This window comes from Stenella coeruleoalba, assembly GCF_951394435.1.
Source record: "Stenella coeruleoalba genome assembly, chromosome: 4".
NCBI classification, from domain to species: domain Eukaryota; kingdom Metazoa; phylum Chordata; class Mammalia; order Artiodactyla; family Delphinidae; genus Stenella; species Stenella coeruleoalba.
Window position 1 is genome coordinate 113,460,251 of NC_137149.1, and position 20,675 is coordinate 113,480,925.

At 34.7% G+C, this 20,675-nt stretch overlaps 1 protein-coding gene across 6 annotated transcripts in view; it reads right to left on the minus strand.

Moving 5' to 3' along the window:
- The window catches only part of MAPK10 (mitogen-activated protein kinase 10), a 617,840-nt gene that overhangs the window by 76,692 nt on the left and 520,473 nt on the right, over positions 1–20,675 (minus strand). For 5 of the 6 annotated variants that reach the window (XM_079919605.1, XM_079919601.1, XM_079919604.1 and 2 more), the window contains 5 exons: positions 12,252–12,381; positions 8,075–8,133; positions 7,092–7,230; positions 6,229–6,394; positions 3,699–3,770 (listed from right to left, as the gene is read on the minus strand). In XM_079919605.1, coding sequence (XP_079775731.1) covers positions 3,699–3,770; positions 6,229–6,394; positions 7,092–7,230; positions 8,075–8,133; positions 12,252–12,381 — 566 coding nt within the window. The remainder of the gene's footprint in view (positions 1–3,698; positions 3,771–6,228; positions 6,395–7,091; positions 7,231–8,074; positions 8,134–12,251; positions 12,382–20,675) is intronic. The other variant, XM_079919603.1, reaches the window with a different exon arrangement.

Consider the following 20,675-nt stretch of genomic DNA (forward strand, 5'->3'; position numbering starts at 1 on the left):
TGAGGTCCAGAAGTTTCAAATGAATATGGTGTGCCTATTTTTAACATTTCCCAGGTCCAGAGAACTTTGGCCAGAACTCAAAATAAAGGAATATCACAGACCTTGCTCAAAAAAGGTGCTACCATTTGAAGTAGAATGGAAAACATAAGGTAGAAAAATATATTTGAAAGAAGCAGGCTTAAGGAAAGAACTGGTATTATATGAAAACTATACTGGTATTATATGAGACTTCAGTAATCAAGAAAACAGCATGCCCTGGTTGGGTTGTGGGGTGGATGGAAGGAGTCAGGAACTAGATAGTCCTTTAAAAAAACAAAAAACAAAAAAAAACTTCTAAGGAAGTATCATAAAACTGCTTTACTGTAAGTTATTATTTAAAAAACCAAAATCTTAATGAAATATAAAGTCACTGATGCCTCTTATATGATCATTGGACTATGTAAATAAAATAATGGACCTGGCATATTCATTGTTCTCTGGCTTGAAATTCATCATGGGCCCAAGAATTATTAATGATACTATATATTTTGTCAGCATATATGCTATGAAATAGGTTTTAATCATAAAACCATAATGAAAATTGAGTGTATAATAGTATATGTTTATATAATTAAGAAACTCTTTACACAAGAAAAACAAACACTTTATAAAGGTTCCTTTGGATATTAAAAAAGCTAGCAAACTAATAAATCAAAAAGTAAATATGTATGTATGTAGGTTCCAACACTTTTAGTCATCAAGAAACTACCTTGTGATACCATCTGGATCGTATCAATAGTCAAGAAACCCACACAATGTTTCTCAAAATCCAAAATGTTAAATACAATTTTAACAGAGGAAAATAGCTAAAACTTTGGTCGTCAATGATAATTTCATAAGATTTTCCCAATTTTTCAAGGTGTTTTACTACTTTTACTTAGGGTCCAGATTTTAAAAAAAGAGCATTAAAAAGTTCTGTTCAGAGAGAGGAATAATGTTGATTATGATGATAGAGTATTATAACATCATTTTTCAGCTTCAGAGAAATTCAACAGAAATTACTCTGAATAATTCTAAGTGAATTATTCACTTAGATTGTTTTTTTAAGTCTCTGAAGAATTTTGGAAGTAGTCAAGGTATAAACTAGCATATACTAAAATCTGATATTACTTCCAGTAAATGCTGGAATCATTTCAATATGTTAAAATATTGGTATGATTCTTCTCCCTATAAATAAGCTCCATCAGCCCCCAAACTTGTGTCTGATCATCATGGCCTAGTGAAGTTGCTTCAATGCTCTGATCCCTTTATTATTGGTAGTAAGCTCTAATCACAAAATGATAATAACTTCATATAAAAATTAATGAAACAATTCCACTCAAAAACATATAGTACATGTAATCCATTGTTTAATAGGGATTTCTATGGTTTAGTTTAATTTTTAAATATAGTCATGACTAAGACATTAAATTATAATTTTAATTATAGGCAAAATGAATTCCAATGCATCTCATCTGAAAGTTATTTACCCATATTTAAGTAAAATTTAACTTAAGCAAGATATTTTCCACTATAATGACTTTATGTAACTTCCCCACTGACTTATAGGCCAGCAATATATGGCACTAGGCTATCGGATACCAGTAGTTTACATAATCATCACAGGAGATAAAGGAATACAGAATACAAACCCTTATCACAATCTACATTTTGTGTATTGGGGTTTATTTAATTTCTAGAACCATATTTATCAAGGATATATATTTTATGTATTGAAATTTGCACAATTTACTTAAAAGTTCTAAACATTTTTCTAAAAAATAAACTAGGATAAAAGGAAAAACTGACCTCCAAGAGAACAATTTCTGGAAGAATGTAGAATTATCAATATGGTGCTATTATCTTTGCTTGTTTATCTGAAGGGTATTTTGGGTTCAAAAGTGTTTTAATTTTTCCTAATTTTATTGGCTTTTAAATTTAATACTGCTAAAATAAGAGAAAAAGAACCCTGATAAATGCCTGAATAGCTAAATTAGATCTCAGAGAACCATGCTACATGGGAATCAAGTGACTGTAACAACAATGTCACACGGGAATGAGATATTTTGTAACATTTTGTCTTTGGGAATTGATTGAGAAGTTCTGGGTTTTTTCAATCTGAAATGTACTGTACCCCAAAGACAAAAGCACACACACATGCACACACACACAAATTCCTACTTTTGTATGAAATCAATACATACGAATGTGAATTACAATATTGTTCAAACGAACTTTGTATGTAGTTGATTTGTATGTAATTGATCCTCAAAATAAATTCAATAACTAATTTAAAGTAAAATGAAATATTATCATTTAAATACATAATCAATATAAAAATTGAGATATTTTACATGTTTTCTTTTTATATCTTCAAAATCCAGTAGGCATTTTGCACATATAACACCTCTGAATTCAGACTAACCATATTTCAAGAGCTAATGTGGCTAGTGGCTACCTATTGGATAGTATAGTTGTAGAAGATGTCATTACTATTATATTACTATTGGAATTTAGAGAATATCTTATTCATATACAGCAGAATAAACAAATGCCTACATTAAATGCATGGTCATTGTGGCATCAACTTTTTATTGTCAGATTTTTTTTATCATTGCTCTTTTCTTCTATTCTTACTAAATAACAATAATAATCTTTCTTACATTATAAGAGTTCTTAATAGAGCTTTCTTATTAGTCAAATACAATACTTAATAGTTATGGATCACATGTTTACTGCCAATTTCTAAAAACCTTCCAATGTAATAAATATATTGAACTCACTCTTGCATTATCATTGTTAAAGTTCTCAGCTGTTGTACTTAGATTTGCACAATTGTGTTTAACAGGGTATTTCTGTATTTATAAAAATATTTTTTCTTTAATATGTAAGCTTTCTTATTGATATATTATAAACACATATATGTGCCTTTGTTAAAGAGTGAACTTTTGATCCTTTCAGAAATATACCAGCTCTTTTAATAATTCCAAATCAGAGATACCTGTTCAAGAAATTTCTGATGGAATCTAGTAGAAGACTAAGTGGTAGAACACAAATCAACTTGCTTTTTTTTTTTAATTGACTATACTTCTCACATTGTATATTTCATTTCTTTAATTCTAAATTTCATTGGAAAAGCATGTCTAAGTCACATCTCTAAGTCAGATGAGGCAAGCCTATTTTAAACCCACCTGACCTCCTGCAATTTGAATAATAATTATGATTTTTAAATGTGGAAGTTCTTGTTTGAAGGAAGATGTCCTATATTAAACTATTTAAGACTGGATATAGTGTCAAGAGTAATTCAAATCAATAAAGGCGTGGACAGAAGCTTAAGATGTCAGCAAGTAGAGAAATAATTATGCCTAAATTTGTTGCAGCATAAAATGGTTTTAGAAGGGAGATGGATAATACTTGCAAATAGTTACTGCTATTTTGAGTTACAGATAAGAAAGTTTAAGAAGAAAAAAACCCATTGAAAATTTAATTAAAACAAACCATTGAGGTATGTAGTCTTCAGTACTGGTCAGATTAGAGAAATAATCACTTTTTTTTTAGTCACAGTTATACCACTTACCCAACTTTTTGCTTCTATCTTTACTCTCCTGGCAAAATCATTATGTGTTTAAAGGGAGAGAGAACAAAACAGGTAAGGCTGCAGCAAAAAGGTACAAGGATACAGTCCCTTCCTGGAAAGAGGATTTTGTGGCGAACCATTTCTCCCATAATGCATCCCACAGACCATATATCCACTAGAATAAGAGAGAGGGAAGTGAAGAAAAGGGAGGAAAGTAAAGTTAACTAAGATAATTGATCTCTGAAGGAGAAAGAAAAAGAAGCATTTGATTAGAAGGTACAAATTTTGTCTCCCACCAAAAGTTGGCCAAAAAGGTGAGTTAAAACCAGAAATATAATATCACATAAACAACATCTAGTATAAGAACTCAAATTAATTTTTAAAGTTACTTTATGAGTGCCTTAGGTTGCCCTTTAGTGCCATAAAATGGTAGCATGGAAAAGCAGCAGCTTAATCAAAAGTATCTCCATGCCAGGTGACAGCTAAAAGCCACCAAAGGGTTTTCGATGTCATTTGCTGGATGCAGAGAAAATAATCTTAATAGACCCTTAGGGATGGCTGTTTCCATTTTCTATTCTATTCAGTTACACAGAATAGGGCAACTAGAGACTCCCTTTTTCTTGGTCCAAAATAAGGTACATGCAACCAAATCCAAGAAACTAGGAAATGGCTGGAACCATGGTTTAGGCAGAAATATTGGAATCCCTGGTATTCAAGACTTAGTTTTTCCTTCAGAAGTTATTCTTGTAAATAAATACCAGTTTTTGTTTCTGTTTGAAATATTTCAAGAAATATTTCTTGAAATATTTCAAGAAAAAGATGCATAAATAATTTGCACATGTATAAAGGAGTCATGACATAAATAAAGTATTATTAAAGTGTTAAAAAGTTGTTACACACATATGTTCCTCAATTGTCATACTTGTTAACAAAACAGGCTTCACCTTCTCTTACTCATCTTTACCCTCTTCCAACTCGCTTTTTAGTAAGGACAAAGGGAACTCTGGGGCAGAAACATTAGGCTAAAATGCTCCTTGGGGAAGGAAGGCAGGGTTCGGTGCACAGGGTAGCTGGGCATGCCTGTTGTCAGAGCAAGCAGGTTCCTCTGCATGATAACCTTTATCCGGTATAGAGGTGAGAGCAGCACAAGGGTGCTAGGTGTGCTTTCTGCATGGATCAGGAGAAGCCAAAAAACTAAGGCAGGAACTTGCAATCCTTTCTAGTGAGGGAAGAACAAGGGATGAGATCACATGCCATCTGTACAGCAAAGGTCTGAAAATCCATGAGCAAATTCAGAACACCCTCCCCCCCAGATTCTTGTAGATTCTTGATTTCTTGAATTTTTTAATTTGTTCCCACTTTGATTTTTTAAAAATAACTTATGAAGAATGTATACAACTATCTTCTTTTCCAAATAAGTTAGGTGTGGTATTGCCTTGGGAAGAGGACTAGATTTTCCTCTTCCAAGTCAAAATGGATTAGAATTCTGCCATTGTCCAACAAAATAAACCTGACCTTCCTAAGAACCCTTTCCCTTCCTCTGCACAAATGCACAAAAGTATTGGCTCTCTTCTAATCTGGAAGGGCACAAAGAAATTTTTTAAAACTTTGGTGGCCAGGGAATTTTCATAAAAGTACTCTGTAGCACCTATACATAAAAATACAATGATAATTATTTCTATAAAACTTATAGATTGCCAGGAACTAAATAGAATAGAATATCAAAATTAGTATGAAAGGTACACTGAGTGCATATATACAATTCTAATTTAAGACAAGTTTAATTCCTAAATATAGTGGATGTGTTTTTTAATACACTTCATTACTTATTAGAGATATTCTTTTCAAAATAATATATTGCAATGCTTTCTAATAAGTATTTTTATAAATCCTTCATTTTAATAAAATCAAATTGGACTACATTTTGAAGATTCTACCTTTTCTTTTAAAGTGTTCATGAATACTAGATTTTCTTCATAAAATCAATAGCGTAAAATTTAATACTTTTCTCTCTCTATGGTTTTAGGATTTATAAAAACTTACTAGGCAATTGCTACCTTAACTATTACTTATGGAACACTTTAAAGTATTAAAGAAATTCTTATCCAACTTGAACAATTTGGATTATTCTAAATTGACTGTGCATTGAGCATTTGTGAATATTCTTGCTCCAAGGATTTGTGGTATCTTTTTATTTGTCTTTTCCTAAGACTAGAGCCATCAATCTAAGAAGTGACATAAAGCCAAATGGCTAAATGCAGTAGATAGATTTCTTCCTGTTTATACTCACTTTGAGCTGAGCTGCCACCTAAATAGCAATTTTTCTCAATATCTATAGCATGTATGTTAATCAGTATCCACTTGACTGTTTAATCAGACTCCATTTACAATTCTTTTTAGCTATGACATTTCAGTGTTCTTCTAACCAAGCTTACTTCTCAGAAACATCCTTTACATGTTTAATGAGTGGTTCTTCGTAGTAATATTTTTTAAAAAACCTCTGAATATGAAAGCTGGCAGCCTTATTTTTTAAAAAGTTCATATACATGAGAGAGAACATTACTCTTGGCTATCTAAAACACGTACTCATTTTCTTCACAGTTTCTTTGGCTGGTACTCAGAAGCATCCTTACCGTTCTCCTTGTAGCCCATTCCCAGAATAACCTCGGGGGCCCTGTAATAACGTGTCACCACATAAGGAGTCATCATGAAGCTTGTGCCTGCTGTCCTGGCCAGTCCAAAGTCTAGGATTTTCAATGTACAATCAGACTTGACTACAATGTTACTTGGTTTCAAGTCCTGACAATAGGAACAAGAGAAGATATTAAAAGCTAGCATCAAATGGAACATGTGATTTCCATCTACTCAATCAACATGGCAGTCTTGCAATAGCACTGATGGGTGCCCGCCTGCCATTGACTGTAGAGCCCTATGTAAAGCAAAAGAGTACTTCCCAAAAGAAGTTTACAATTAGTTTTGGGATTTCTTTGTTTTAACATCCTCAGAAACTTTTTTAAACCCAGAAGAGAATTGTATCATTTTTACAATTTAGTCTCATCTTGGAAAGAGGTTTTTAGAAAAAAAACATCATTTATTGTCATGTTAGGTTTCTCCTTATGGCAACATAAACCTTTTAGTTTATACTTCATTTCTAGGCCAGACAGAAGAGCAGATCAGGGCTGCTGTCTTTATGTGACCAGAAACATTGGAAATGAACTGCCTTGTTTCAGCTGCACATATGACTCTGCCAGTCAGAATTTCTGAGAAGCCTTGGAAGCTGACTCTCAATGAGCTGAAACAAAATGTTAAACAAAACCAACTACAGTGTGCTAAAGTCTCCTCCTACACATTAGTGAACTATGTGCTAATTCTATAGTAAAATAAATGAAGTACATTATATTTAACCAAGCTCCCCTACATAAAGAAAATAACCTACAGTTGCTCTTTCTCTTCTCCACAAGCATCTTCATTATAATTCTGGACTAAGTATTCTTACCCTATGAATAATTCCAGCAGAGTGAAGGTGCTTGATGCCACACAACATTTGGTATAGCAGGTAAGACATTCGCTCGTGGTCTAACTCCATCTGAATCACCTGACACAAGTTGGCATCCATCAGTTCCATTACTAAGTAACTGCAAGGTAAATCCACATTGTAAGTTCCAAATCACAAGACATGTGAAGTCCCTCAAACAAGTCAGGATCCTCTCCTAAATCTATAAGTTTCCGAACTTCCCAGCTCAACTTTTGACTGAATTAAGTATATGAAAAACCTCCAAGTATTGCATGCATGTTAGCCATGGTAACTCTGCCACAAAGATGCTAATAGAAGTAGCATTTATTAGTGTGTGGTTCCTATCCATATATTTTGTACCTTCATCTTATTCTCATTTTTCCCTGAATTCCCTGAACTCTTTCCCGTGTATTATGATTACAAATAAGAAAAAAAATTCAGAATAGCATCTTCCATTAAACGCAAGGTATCTGTGTTAAATAAGACAACGTGCTAGGAGTCACTTCCTCTCCTCTGCTTATTGTCATTATACTTCTGGAAGGTTTTTTTGCACAAAATCAAAGGTACCACAAAAATAGAAAGAAAGATTAAGGATGATTTTTTATTGTGTCCGTCATTAATATTTCTCAAAGTGAATTGACTCATTCTAGAAAGTTCACAGAATAAATTAAAAATAAGTAAAAATATAGAATAACTAGTAAGTCTTCCCTGATTCTGACTGAACTAAAGAACATGGGGCAACAAAGCACAAAGAGCCATAAGGCCAGAAAGTAGCAGAAGTGTCTTTCCAGGAAGAAGCGGCAGAAACAGAAACTTCTCTCCTGTCACTGGATCCCTTTCATTTGCCGCCAGTTCTTACCTCCCTTTGATCTCTACAAGGGATTTCATTCATCTGATTTTTGTTAATATCACTTGAGTTATTTGAATGTTATGCTCCCCCTTCCTTCATGAGTTTTGTTACTTACACATCTTGGAACTCCTCCAGCGTTTTCTGGGGTGTGAAGACATTTAATAAACTAATAATCTGGAGAAGAGACAGTGGAAGGGACAGAAGAAGGAGAGAAAGAAAAGGGGAGAAAATTAATTATTTAAAAAGCATATTTAAACAGCACTTATTCCAACTTAAAGTCACATATTAGTGCTATGGTGGATATAGAAAAGTCGGAAAAATTTTCTAGAACTGTCTCATAGAACATTCAAAAACGTATTCAGAAAGGACATGTAATCTGTCTTCAGGTTAAAATGCAATTAAAAAGCTCAAATTCTTAGGCAGAGAAAAGAGTCACAAAAGATATATGATTGTGATATTGCTTTAGAGTGTGATTCTCCTTAGTAAATATAGGGTTGTAACGTAACTAAACAAAAAAGAGGAAAAGCCATGTAAGAAAAGTAAGGCAGCAGTGAAATAACCAGCAAGACTTAGCAAGGCTATGTCTTCCTCTAAATGAAAAGGTGGTGTTTAAGTCAAGGAGATGTTCTATGTTAAGGAGGTATTCTAAGTCAAGATTTTTTTGTGTTGTTACTTTAGTTTTTTTTCTTCTATTTCACACTCAAATATTATTTAAACTAATGCTCCAATGGTATGTGTGGGGAAAGGTATATCTTGGATGATATCAATGATGAATTTAATGGCAAATGTATTTTAAGTTATAAAAATGATTTTTTAACTTTTTTGTTTCCTGCTTTAGTTATTTTATATATTAGGTAGTAAAGAAGTTTACCTTCTAGCATAAGTAAATGTTAAAAGGAAAAAACCTTTGTTTTATGCAAATAGATTACATACATAAATAACTCAAAATTGTCTTTCAGCTAAATATTCTGTACTAAAGTGCCAGTGGGAAATAAAAATAAAAAATATAGATAACAGACCTCTACTCATTGGATGGATGCAACCATTCACAAAAACAAATTTAAGATGTGTACATCTTTAAAACATGAACTAATGAATTTCAATAAAGTTCATAAGTGGTATAGAAACACGAAGTAATAAACAAAACAAAATGATTTTCAACATCGGAGAAATGCAGTCAATCTAAGGAATGCTTTAGGCCTTCAGTAGTTTCCAATTATTGAGGAATTACTGAGAAAAACAATCACAACACTATCCAATACTTTCATATATATATATATATATATATATATATATATATATATATATACACATACAGGGTAATTGTTATAACATATCAAAAAACACAAGATTATCTCTTCTGAAGCAACCTTGCAGCATGGAATATGCATATGGAAATAAAACTGTTTCAAAATATTTTTATAAAATATTTACTTATTTGGCTGTGCCAGGTCTTAGTTGCAGCACGTGGGATCTAGTTCCCTGACCAGGGATCAAACCCAGGCCCCCTACTCGGGGAGCATGGAGTCTTAACCACTGGACCACCAGGGAAATCCCTCAAAATATTTTTAAAACTTGTGATTAAAGTGCTTTGCTATTCTGTATACTTAGTTATGGTGTGTATTGAAAAATGTCTACAGTTCTCATTGGAACTGTGAGCCTGTTTTTATAATACTTATTCGTAGAAAGTAATTCATTTTGATATTTGTTCAAACAAAAACATCAGAGACTGTGTGTGGGACACACACACACAACACGTACAAACAACCCTTAAAGATGGAAAAATGCTAATCCATATTATCTGGTGAATAAATAATCTAGGTAATCTAAATTAATCTAGAAAATAGCATTACAATGTTAAATAAGTCAAGGTTTATTATTTTAAAAAGTAAATTCCCCACTATATATTCTTGTATTCCCCTTTTCTATGACCTTGTTTTAACACCTTCATTGTCTTTGATTTTCCTCTGAGTATTTCTCCTCTGTTCTTTCTTTGATCCCTTATAAATCCTAACTCCTATTAATAACCAATCAAAAATCTTATCTTTAGAAACAGACCATCACAGGTATTTCCATTTTAGTTCAAACATTTTCAGGCAGGAATCTGATGCAGTTCCTTTTTTTTATTCCAACCCATTAAAACGCACAGATGTGAATCAACATCTGTCATGGCCCCACAATCATAACAGCTATCACTTCCTAGAATTGTGTTCATTTTCTAAATGGATTGTCTTCTTTATTATTAAAAACTTAATTGGGGTTGCTTCACTATTTTACATTACTTTCCACAGCATTTCCAGCGTTCTTCATTGACTGCTTGTAGTTAGTATTACAAGCAACAACGTGGAATTTGCATTTGGCTGTCAGTGAATTTCCTTTCTGTTAACAAGTTCCAGAAATTTATTTCCCTAGATTTATATACATACATGCATACAAACATATGTACATACACAAACATATGCACATACACACATAGCAGGTAGGATGCCATTTACAAAATATTATTTCAATTTGGAAATCCTTTTTAGGTAACATAAATGTGAACCCCCATATTCCAGTCAAGAATGGGGAGTAGGATTCCCTCAAATTGGCAAAGTAAGTGGGAATTTCTCCACAATGTATTTATTGTATTTTAGGGACTGGAGGGAGGATAAGGGAAATATAAATATTCAATATATAAAAACAAAAAACTATTAAAACTTCCCATGCAGTTGTTTCATTGCTTGTGTCCATCCATCTTCCATTGCCTATGGTATTTCTCATCCTCTTTGCTATCATAAAAATAGATTGCATTGGTCATGTGGTTAATCTTGCTCCTGCCTTTATTTCACGTACTGAAAGAACAAAGTGCTTTAGCAGAATGATCTTTCTTAGGAATCATCATTTCTAACATTTCTATATTCCTTTCTAGAAGTATCATGTTCCTTGCCTGGCCAAATCAGAGATGGGTACATACTTCATAAAATTTCTCTTTCTGAGTGAGGCCTTTCCTGCTAAACCTATTTAAAAAAGTAACCCTACCCACTCTGCACTGACCAGTATTTTTTATCTTTCTTCTTCGTTTTGTTTTCCTTGGTAGCACTTATTACTATCTGACATTCTAAACATTGACCTACTTATTTTGTAGACTGCCTTTCTCTTCCCAGTAGAACATGAGCATCGCATGGGCAGGGATTTGTCTCTCTTATCTTCACTGCTGTATGTTTAGCACCTAGAGCATCTAGATCTATACCTGGAACACTGTATTCATTTAACTGTCAAATGACTGAACTAAAAAGTCATTGGAGTAGAGTAATAGGAGGAAAAAGAAACACTGTCATTGGGCCTAAATCCACATATTTTTATTTTAAATATCTTTCAACTAAACACTCATACATTTGCTTCTACTTAGTACCTTATGACAACTTCACCTGTTTATAAAACTTCACTGATAATTTCATGTATTCTGTGATTTTCATACTCAAGAAAAACTTTATAAGGAGTTATTATAGTTCTATAATAATTTATTTTTATTATATGTTTGTATGTAATAAATTATATATAAAATATTTATTATAATTTATTTATTGATTGTCTTTATTAAAATAAGAATTATCTCCCATTTATCCTTACTAAGAAGAACAGGAGCACAGAAAGAATTCTAGAGGCCTTTGCCAGTGTTTGAAGAAGATTATATTCTGAAGTGAAGAAAGCCCTGTAATGGCGTTCCCTACTGAGTTCCGTGAAATGTTCTTGAGAAGGCTGTTCTGAAGTACACTGCAGATATGTCCCTGCACGTTTGCCCAACCCTACGAAAAGCAAGGTGCCAAAGCACAGTGTGTACACTGAACAGTTGGAGGACACTGCCAGACTATAGCTAAAAGTAAAAGGAGATAAAAATCTTCACCTGTTAATAATTAAATTTAAATTTTTATAAAGAAACATAGCATATTGTTCTTTAAGATATTTTTGGTTTGGTTTTGGTTTGTTTGGGTATTTTTTTTAAATTTATTTTGGAAATGCATGAAGTTCTCTGGTTAATTTGGAGCAAGATAACCAAATACGGTTAATTTCTTAACAGGGAAATATCTATCAGATTCATCCCCTCCATGCCATATGATTTTCAGATGATTTTTGAGAAGAAAGCTACCATGAGCACAATGAAAGCAAATGTAGCATATGGGCAGGATAAACAATCTTAAGGGGCAAAAATTGCAAAGTAAAGAAAGTTTTTCCCACTCAAGTTGGCATACTGATCTTCTTTCCCCAATCTCACCACCTCCTACCACCAGAGCTTTAAAATAAGAACTCACATTTTTATGGTTCACACACTTCATGAGGACCAGCTCCCGGTAAGCTCTCTTGGCATGCGTTTGGTTCTGAAAGGGTCTGCTGAGCTTCTTAATGGCCACATTTCTGTCAAGAGCAGCATCATACGCAGCACTGCAGAGACCCAAGAGCAATCCAGAATTAAGAACAAAGGAGCCCTTAGAATTCCTGCCTACCAAACTAAAGATACAGATAAGGAAAATACTAGTTTGGAATCCTACTCAAATACCTGCTTCTCAAGCCACATGTTAATCAGGCTGTAAATAAAGACATAAGAGTGACTAGTATAGAAACATTCTACTTGCTAGGAAAAGAAAAAGAGTATCTAGCCAAGAAAACAGCATGTAATTGCATCAGTGAGTCAGGGACAAAAGAAAGAAAGTGCTCAACTTTCCCACTGGCCATGTGACTGTGGCAAGTCATTTAATCTCTCTGGGCTTGAATTTCTCATCCACTAATATGTGATATTTAGCTGTAAAACTTTATTGTTCTTTGATCGTTTTCAGTGGACATTCATTCTTTCCCCACTCACAGGACTAGTTTTTTTTTTTTTTTTTTTTTTTTTTGCGGTATGCAGGCCTCTCACTGTTGTGGCCTCTCCCGTTGCGGAGCACAGGCTCCGGACGCACAGGCTCAGCGGCCATGGCTCACGGGCCTAGCCGCTCCGCGGCATGTGGGATCTTCCCGGACCGGGGCACAAACCCGTGTCCCCTGCATCGGCAGACAGACTCTCAACCACTGCGCCACCAGGGAAGCCCCACAGGACCAGTTCTTAAGGTGTGACACTAATTGCCATGAATGCACAGGTGGGCTGATGCTCAAAGTGCACTCATTAACAATAACAAAGCTTGAAATAAGGAATGCAGTCAGACAGGGTTTCAGAAGCATAAATCATTACGTTTAAATACAAAGACAGAAATGAATGCTACTGACATTTGAAGCTTTCAAGCCATTTGAGAAGAAGTTACCATGCTTTATGTTTCTGCCATACTCAGAATACATGGGTTTAGGGATCAAATGAGGAAGTGAATCACTTTTTGCTAAATATTATACCTAATGAACCCGCTCACAAAGTTTTTTCCATCTCTGCAAATTTGGGTTGTCCTGGACTTTGTCTTCGTTGCTAGGAAAGAAGGGAGCAATCAATATCCTATTGATCTATTGAATTGGAAGTGACATTAACCATTTAGGGCTCATGACACTAAACTAAAAGATAAATAAGAGGTTTGGTGTATTGCAAATAGACTCACAAGAGAAGTTTGGACAAAGTCTTAGAGTTCATCTGGTCCATGCCTCCATTTAATACTTATTCCTCTCCAAAACACCTCCATCAAATTTTGACCAGTTTCTGCTTGATCATCTTCAAAAACATGGACCCCTTTACATAAAGCCAGCTCATTCTGTTGTTGGAAAGCTCTTAGAGTTAGAAATGTCATCATTCTAATAAACAGAGTTGTCTCTCTGTGATTTCTACTAACTACTGTCAGCCCTGCCTTCCAGGGCAACTCAAAATAAAGTATTCCCTTTACATCATGACAAGCCCATAATGTTTGAAATCTATTAAAGGACCTTGCACAATGTCTGGCCTACTCTATAAGCACTCAGTAAGCACTCAATAACTCTTTGCTTTTCTTATTCCCCCACCTAGGTCTTTTCTTTCTTAAGCTAAATGGTCCTACCACCATTTGTCAGAGTGTGATTTCAAGTCCTAGTACCATCTGGTCAGCTTCCTCTGAATATATTACAGTCTGTTGATGTCCTCTGAAAATGCCATTGTTACTCTAAGCATGGAGTGTCAGTGAAGACTAGGGAAAGGCTACCAACTCTTTCATTCATTCACTTGCTCATTCATTCTGTTGACACAGTTAATACAGCTAAGTCTGTCCTGGTTTCCTTGATAAATGCATCACGCACTATTGATTCACAGTGAACCTATGCTAATTAGAAATACTGTCTTTTTAAAAACTTGTGCTGCTATTCAACTCTGTATTTTAGCACTGGTACTTCTATTCTTGTGTTTGTTCTGTTCTTGTTAACCTATCAATGTCAACACAAGAGTCAAATGGGCATACATCTTATAGGTAGTGTACAAGGACAACAGTTAATTTGGAAATACAGGAATTAAACTTGCTTTCTGAAGCTAAGAAATTGTGTCAACAGGAAAGTGATCAGAACAGTCACCTTAAAGAGAAAGACTAAATTTTAAGCCAAAACAACTTAGGTGAAGTCATTAAAATATCTAAAGAAAGAATAGCAATTAGTCATGTGGGCCTAGGAAGGAGACAGAGAGGTAAATTCTGGTACTGCCTGGTGAAATAAGAAAGTGTGCTCTCAGGTAGGTCCAGGGATCCAGTCAGCCAGGTTGAAATCCCTACTGTGACTGTCAGAGACTACAGCCAGTTAGCAATCTGATCTGTGTCTCTTTAGTCTGATTCTATCCTCTGCAGTCAAAATTCTACTCATGAGGCTCTCCTTCAGAATTCTGCATGTAAGTATTATGTCCATATTTGGTTAGCTTGACTACTGCATTGTCTTGTAATTTAATAAATCGGAATCTGGTTTTGTGTGTGAGCTTTTAGTGAGTCTTGTCGATGTGAGTTTGAGTTCCTGAGATACTGAACAGATCCTGGAGACAGTAGGCCCATGTGGGATGACTGAGAAAATGCTGCCCTCTGGGGATCTTGGCAGGTTCTGGCCAATCTCTCCTAGAAATGTGGTGTTCTCTCTCCCTCTGGTACCTCTTTCTTGAAGAAATTGTAGGTCTGAATCTCAGCACTACTGCTTACTAGACGTGAAGCTATGAGCAAGCCACTTACACTTTCTGGCATCAGTTTCCACATGCTTAAAAATGGAGGTAATAACAACCTGACAAGATTGTTATAAGGAGTAAATGAGGTAGTAATGCATCTACAGCCCCTTGCCTAGAGTGTGCACTCAATAAATAATGACTATTACTATTTTTAAAGTCAATGTCCTTGCTGGAGTCATTGTGTAATGCAGGGCAGGATAATATATATATATATATATATATATATATATATATATATATATATATGTATGTATATATTTGATATTTATCTGCTGTAATTGGACATGTATCTACTAATCAGCAGTTTTTAATCTTTCTACTAATTACAGATCCATTCAACTATACCACTATCCTGAGCACATTTCACAAGTTTGTCCTATGTTATAAAATTCTGGGACAAAAGCCTTGTTAAAATCCAGACACATATAGCCATGCAGTTCTATTACCTACCACTTTAATAAGCTGTTTGGTGTGATTTGTTTTTAATGAAACCCCTATTCCCAGTCACCACTACATGCTTTCTTAATGACTCACAGGGTATCATTTCTAACCAATACTAGGACCAATATCAAGTTCAGTAGGTGTCTCTTATAACCTCCTTCTTCCTTCTAAAAAAATAACGTTCGCCTATCTACAGTTGTATGGAATATGGTGGTTTGGCCCATTTACTCCCTTGTATCATGCCTTCCTGTACTGAAGAGACTTGAGAGACACACATACAATTCCTAGATGCTTTTGCAGCTAGTATTCTGGGTTCCAATATGGTCCTGCCAGGCAGATGCAACCGTGGGAGATTTGCAAGGCAAAAGTGAGGGTGGTCATCTTCTAACATTTCTTAGTTATCAAGCACAGTCTCAGGAAGATGTGAAATTTTCTTCTGAAGCAGTGATTCATGTCCTTTTCCAGAATCCTGGGAGAGAAGATGGTTTGAAGCAGAGGCAACAGTGGTCTCCAGAGCCCAGTCACCAGCATGACGGAGTAGTGATGATGGTAATAATGAGTGTACAGTTCCAGCTCTGTGATTTTCAAATCTCGGTTACAATCATGTATTCCAGAAGTTCAGTTTTTTTAGGATACTCTCAGAGGTTGGGGCTCCCATGGTGATTCATCTCTCTTATGTCTGGGAGTCCTTCCAGGAAGCCCAGACTAGAGTTCACTTCTCCAGGCCTTCCAATGATTTGCAAGCACCCAATTTACTGTATTAAATCTTTGCCTACTTATAATGTTTCTGCCTCCTGCCATGAACCCTGGCTGACACTATAATCTTTCCCATTTTCTGTAATTCCTCAGTGATTACTGGCAGCAGTTTAGCAAATACATCTGCAAATTGGAATCACTGGTTGCTGCATAGTCACAAATTAATGTCTGAAAGTTTTTTGTTACTCTGAAGTCCTTCTTTCTTTGAATCTTGGACTATAGAATTTTATTTTATTTCTTTCAGTGGCTTTTCTTTTTTTTCCTTCATGCCAGTAAAAAAAGAGATAAATCTTTATGAAGGTTTTTCAGCCACTTCTAGCAACTTTCCAGCAATTCTGCTGAAAATTTTCTAGCAATTTCTTAACATACTCACTTCCATGTCTATCAGGTTTATTCATGAAAGAAAGATACAGCCTTCTTTTGTTATGCTCCTGTCATTTAATCCAGTTTTATGATGCAATAAAGCTATGTTTACCTCCTTGAATGTATTTATATAAACACACACACACACACACACATCCCTGTAGGCAAGTCTTACTCTCAACATAAAATCAGTTGTTTTGATTTTTTTTCCTTCTGGAAATTGCAGACAACCCGTTGCAAAGTTTTCTTCTTCCTAAGTCATAATTATTTATTTGATAATTTCTCTTATTCCCCTTCCCTATCACATTTAAAATGTTCTTGATCAATATTAACATGCTTGTTGGCAAAAAATTAAAAAATTAACTAAAAAATCTCTAGGAATTGTGAGAAGAACTTTATGTCTTAAAAAATAAAAATTAAAAAACCTTATCATTGGAGCACCTTAAACATCTTAAGCCATAGCTGGGCAAGCCAAATTCTGTCCTGGAATATACGCTGCACCCTTCACTGTTCTTTTCCCATGTTCCCATATTCTCACTTTGACATTTACCAAAGGCCTGGCCTTTAATTGAAAACTATCAAAAAATCTCTACCTCATGCCCTCAAATATCTCACTTTCATGCCCAAACATTATAGTCCCTAGACATGCTATCAAGACACTGATTCCACCACAGAGAAACATGTTGGCCAACCTGCAAAATCACCTCTGCCTCAAGGCTTTTGCATTGTTCCTTCTGCCAGGAATGCTCTTCCCACATCCTCACTTGCCTGACTCCATCTTGTAATTCAGGTTTCAGCCTAAATCATCTCCTCAGTAGAGGCCTTCCCTAATCCCCATATCAAAAGTCAACAGTTGATTTTTTGGACTAATCTGTCATTGAATTGCTTGGCTATATCAATTTGGTTACATTTTGTTAGAGATACTTTTGATTACAAGTAATAGAATTATGACTAATAGTGGCTTAACTATTAAAGATCTTCATTATATCATACAATGGAAAGTCTAGAAGTAGGCATATCCCAGTTTCAGGAATACATTATAACTCTCATGGGCCCTAGGCACTTTTGGCTTCCGATTTTCTGCAGATTGTTTCTAAGCATGTTGAAAAAACAGCCAATAACAGAAATCCATTAGTGCATCAAAGGGAAGTGTAGGTGCTGTGATGTACTGCTAAGATTCCCCTTCAGGAATAAAGGACTTTTTATCCCAGCTGCTGGGAATGCTGCTGGCACACAGCCTCTCAGCTCTTCGTCCCCTCTGGTTATAACCTCAGCTGAAAAGAGCTGCCTAACTGAAGTTACACTCTCTTCTTGGGCAGCCTTCAATCAGCGACTAATAAATCTGGGATTATGAAAGCCTGGCCACCTCACCCCAACTCAGGACAGCTAGGAAGGCTCATTCTCTCTTAAAAATTCCCAAAAGGGTCAGCTGAGGCGTCCACTGAGATTTCATTGCAGCTGAACTTCTGACTTTGCTTCCTTCCCTTCCTTTCCACAGCTGTAAACCCCCAAAACACTCCTTAATAAATCTCCTGCATACGATACCATCCCAAAGTGTATTTTCTGGGGAATGCAATATTTGCCAAGCTGTAACTCATGACCAAATACAGCAATAAGCTGTGGAGTTCGCCTGAATCTTTTTCTAAGCAAAAGGTAGGATCCCATTGTGGATGAAGGTGGCTGGGCTCAGAGCTCAACACCAAGAAAGCCATTTCACCTATGCAACAAACTAACCTAGATGACCAAGCCTAGTTATATAGATTCTAATCAACACCACTTCGCACATTATGGACAACAGAGTTGAAGCAGGGGTAGCAAGGGGCTCAGAAGCCAAGCCCTGAAAGACAGCACCAAAAGCAGCAGCTCTTCCAAACACTAGAAATTGAATTAGTACTTTACAGCCCTTCAGCAAACTAGTGATGGGGGAGATCACACAAAGATTTACCACATGGATAATGAATGTGGGACTAGCTAAACAAACTCATCACCACAGAAAACAGATGAAAGTAAAGAAGATGGTTACCCTAAGCATAAGGCAACCATATTCTTGGAAATCAGGTTGATGGCACTAGTGAAGAATTGAAGGCTCCCAAAGACGTACTTCTTCATCTCAGTGAGATGGAGTGATAGGGTGCATGCAAGTGCTGCCTCTCTTGATCTTCTTGTATCTTTGTGACAAGTTGTCTCACGGTCACCCTGCTGCCCTTAGTGACCATTCAGTGCACCACCCATGTATGATCCAGCTCATGATTTAAACTACAAAATCCACAAAGCTGCCAGGCTGCTATTTGATAGACTAAGTAGTAGACTTGGGAAATTAGAGTTTAGCTTGATATGAAATATGTGAGGGTACAGAGGCTGGTCAGCCTGCTATAAAGCATATACTGAGGATATAGAGAAGAATCAGAATATTCTTGCTACACTGATTTTGCCATTTATGTGGCAAAAATCTATAATTATTTACTTTTTAGTGTTTAGTAACACTTTTTTAACTTTGCAATAAACCCTTTTGACAAAAATAAATAAAATTGAGACTGCATATTTAATTAAAATACTATATGCTATAAAGATATAGTATATATATAGTAATATAGTGTATATATAGTATATATATTATATATAGTATAGTATACTATAGTAATATGGTATATATAGTATATATATATATATATATATAATAGTAATAGTATGCTATACTATTTCTCATGTTTTCTTGGGCATGACTAATGAAAACCAGAAAATAATTCTCCTAAAGGAACATCAGTATCTATTTCAAAATTAGTAATTATTTTAAGAAGACTGTTTCCAAGGATGATAACTTAACACATGCACCTACAAAAAATGCATTTAAACCATGACTTTTCATTTAGATCAAATGACTGTTCTTCTAAATTAATTTTGCTTATTTTCTATCCCAAGGGGTATTTTTTTTGGATATGCACAAAAAGTTAAGCAACAGCTTGTTAATGTGTTGCCTCCATTAGCAGAAAAATAATTTTGAAAGCATTTAAATTATGTCTGCTTTATATCATTTTACCAAATCATTTTACCTTCTTTATATCAAATGCTTCAAATATAAAATCAGAACTTTTCAGTAACAGTTTGATTTTCTATAGTATAGTAGAAACTATACTAAACTATAGTATAGTTTGATTTTCTATAGTATAGTGGTTGTGATGCAAAAATAATTCACATTGAGACCAAGCAAACTGCAATATTCTACAAATCAAAATAGAATGTGTATGTGCCAAGATTTTCAAATAGAATATATACATGGTTGGAATAACTTTGTCACAAAATTTTGGAGACAGAGCTTATGCTGAATCAAAAAATAAATATGCTTCAGCAAGGCAGTTAACACTTCTTGGCACCCCTTATAATTCTGATTGAGGAATAACTTTTTATAAATAAGTCCTAAATTTCAGATGCTTTTTTTCCCCCAAAATCACTTAGAAATCTTTAACCACAGTATTTAGTAAATGGAGCATCCCAATATTTCAACTGTTGAAATTTTAGGGAATAGCTATTATTATAAACAAATAATACTTGCAAATAAAAGCACACTGAAATGTGGTGGAAGGAACTGAAGCAAGAAAGGAACTGAACAAATCAAACAATAAAATCACATTGAAAAAAGTCTTCTTCAGAAAAATACCAGTGAAACTGTATTACAAACAGATAGGACTAGGAAGTTTCAGTTGATTAAAATACATAAAGATATATGAAGAATAGTCATTTGTCTCATGTTATATTTTTAATATTTAGGTAATCTATATAAATACGTTTAAAAATTTTACTTGTATTTGTATTCTTTTAATTAATTTAAACAAATTTCAATAGCACTATTTTGACACCCACCAATGTATTTTAGTGTGCCTTTTCACTGTCAAATTTTCCCAACTTAGAGATAAATGATATGATCCCCTGCTACTGATGGTCACTGTGCTTTTCTTGTTCAAGAGGTTTTTGCACATTGTTTCCACAAGATGGAAGAGGCAGAAGCAAGGAACTGCTCTTCCAGGGTTATTGCTACATTCTT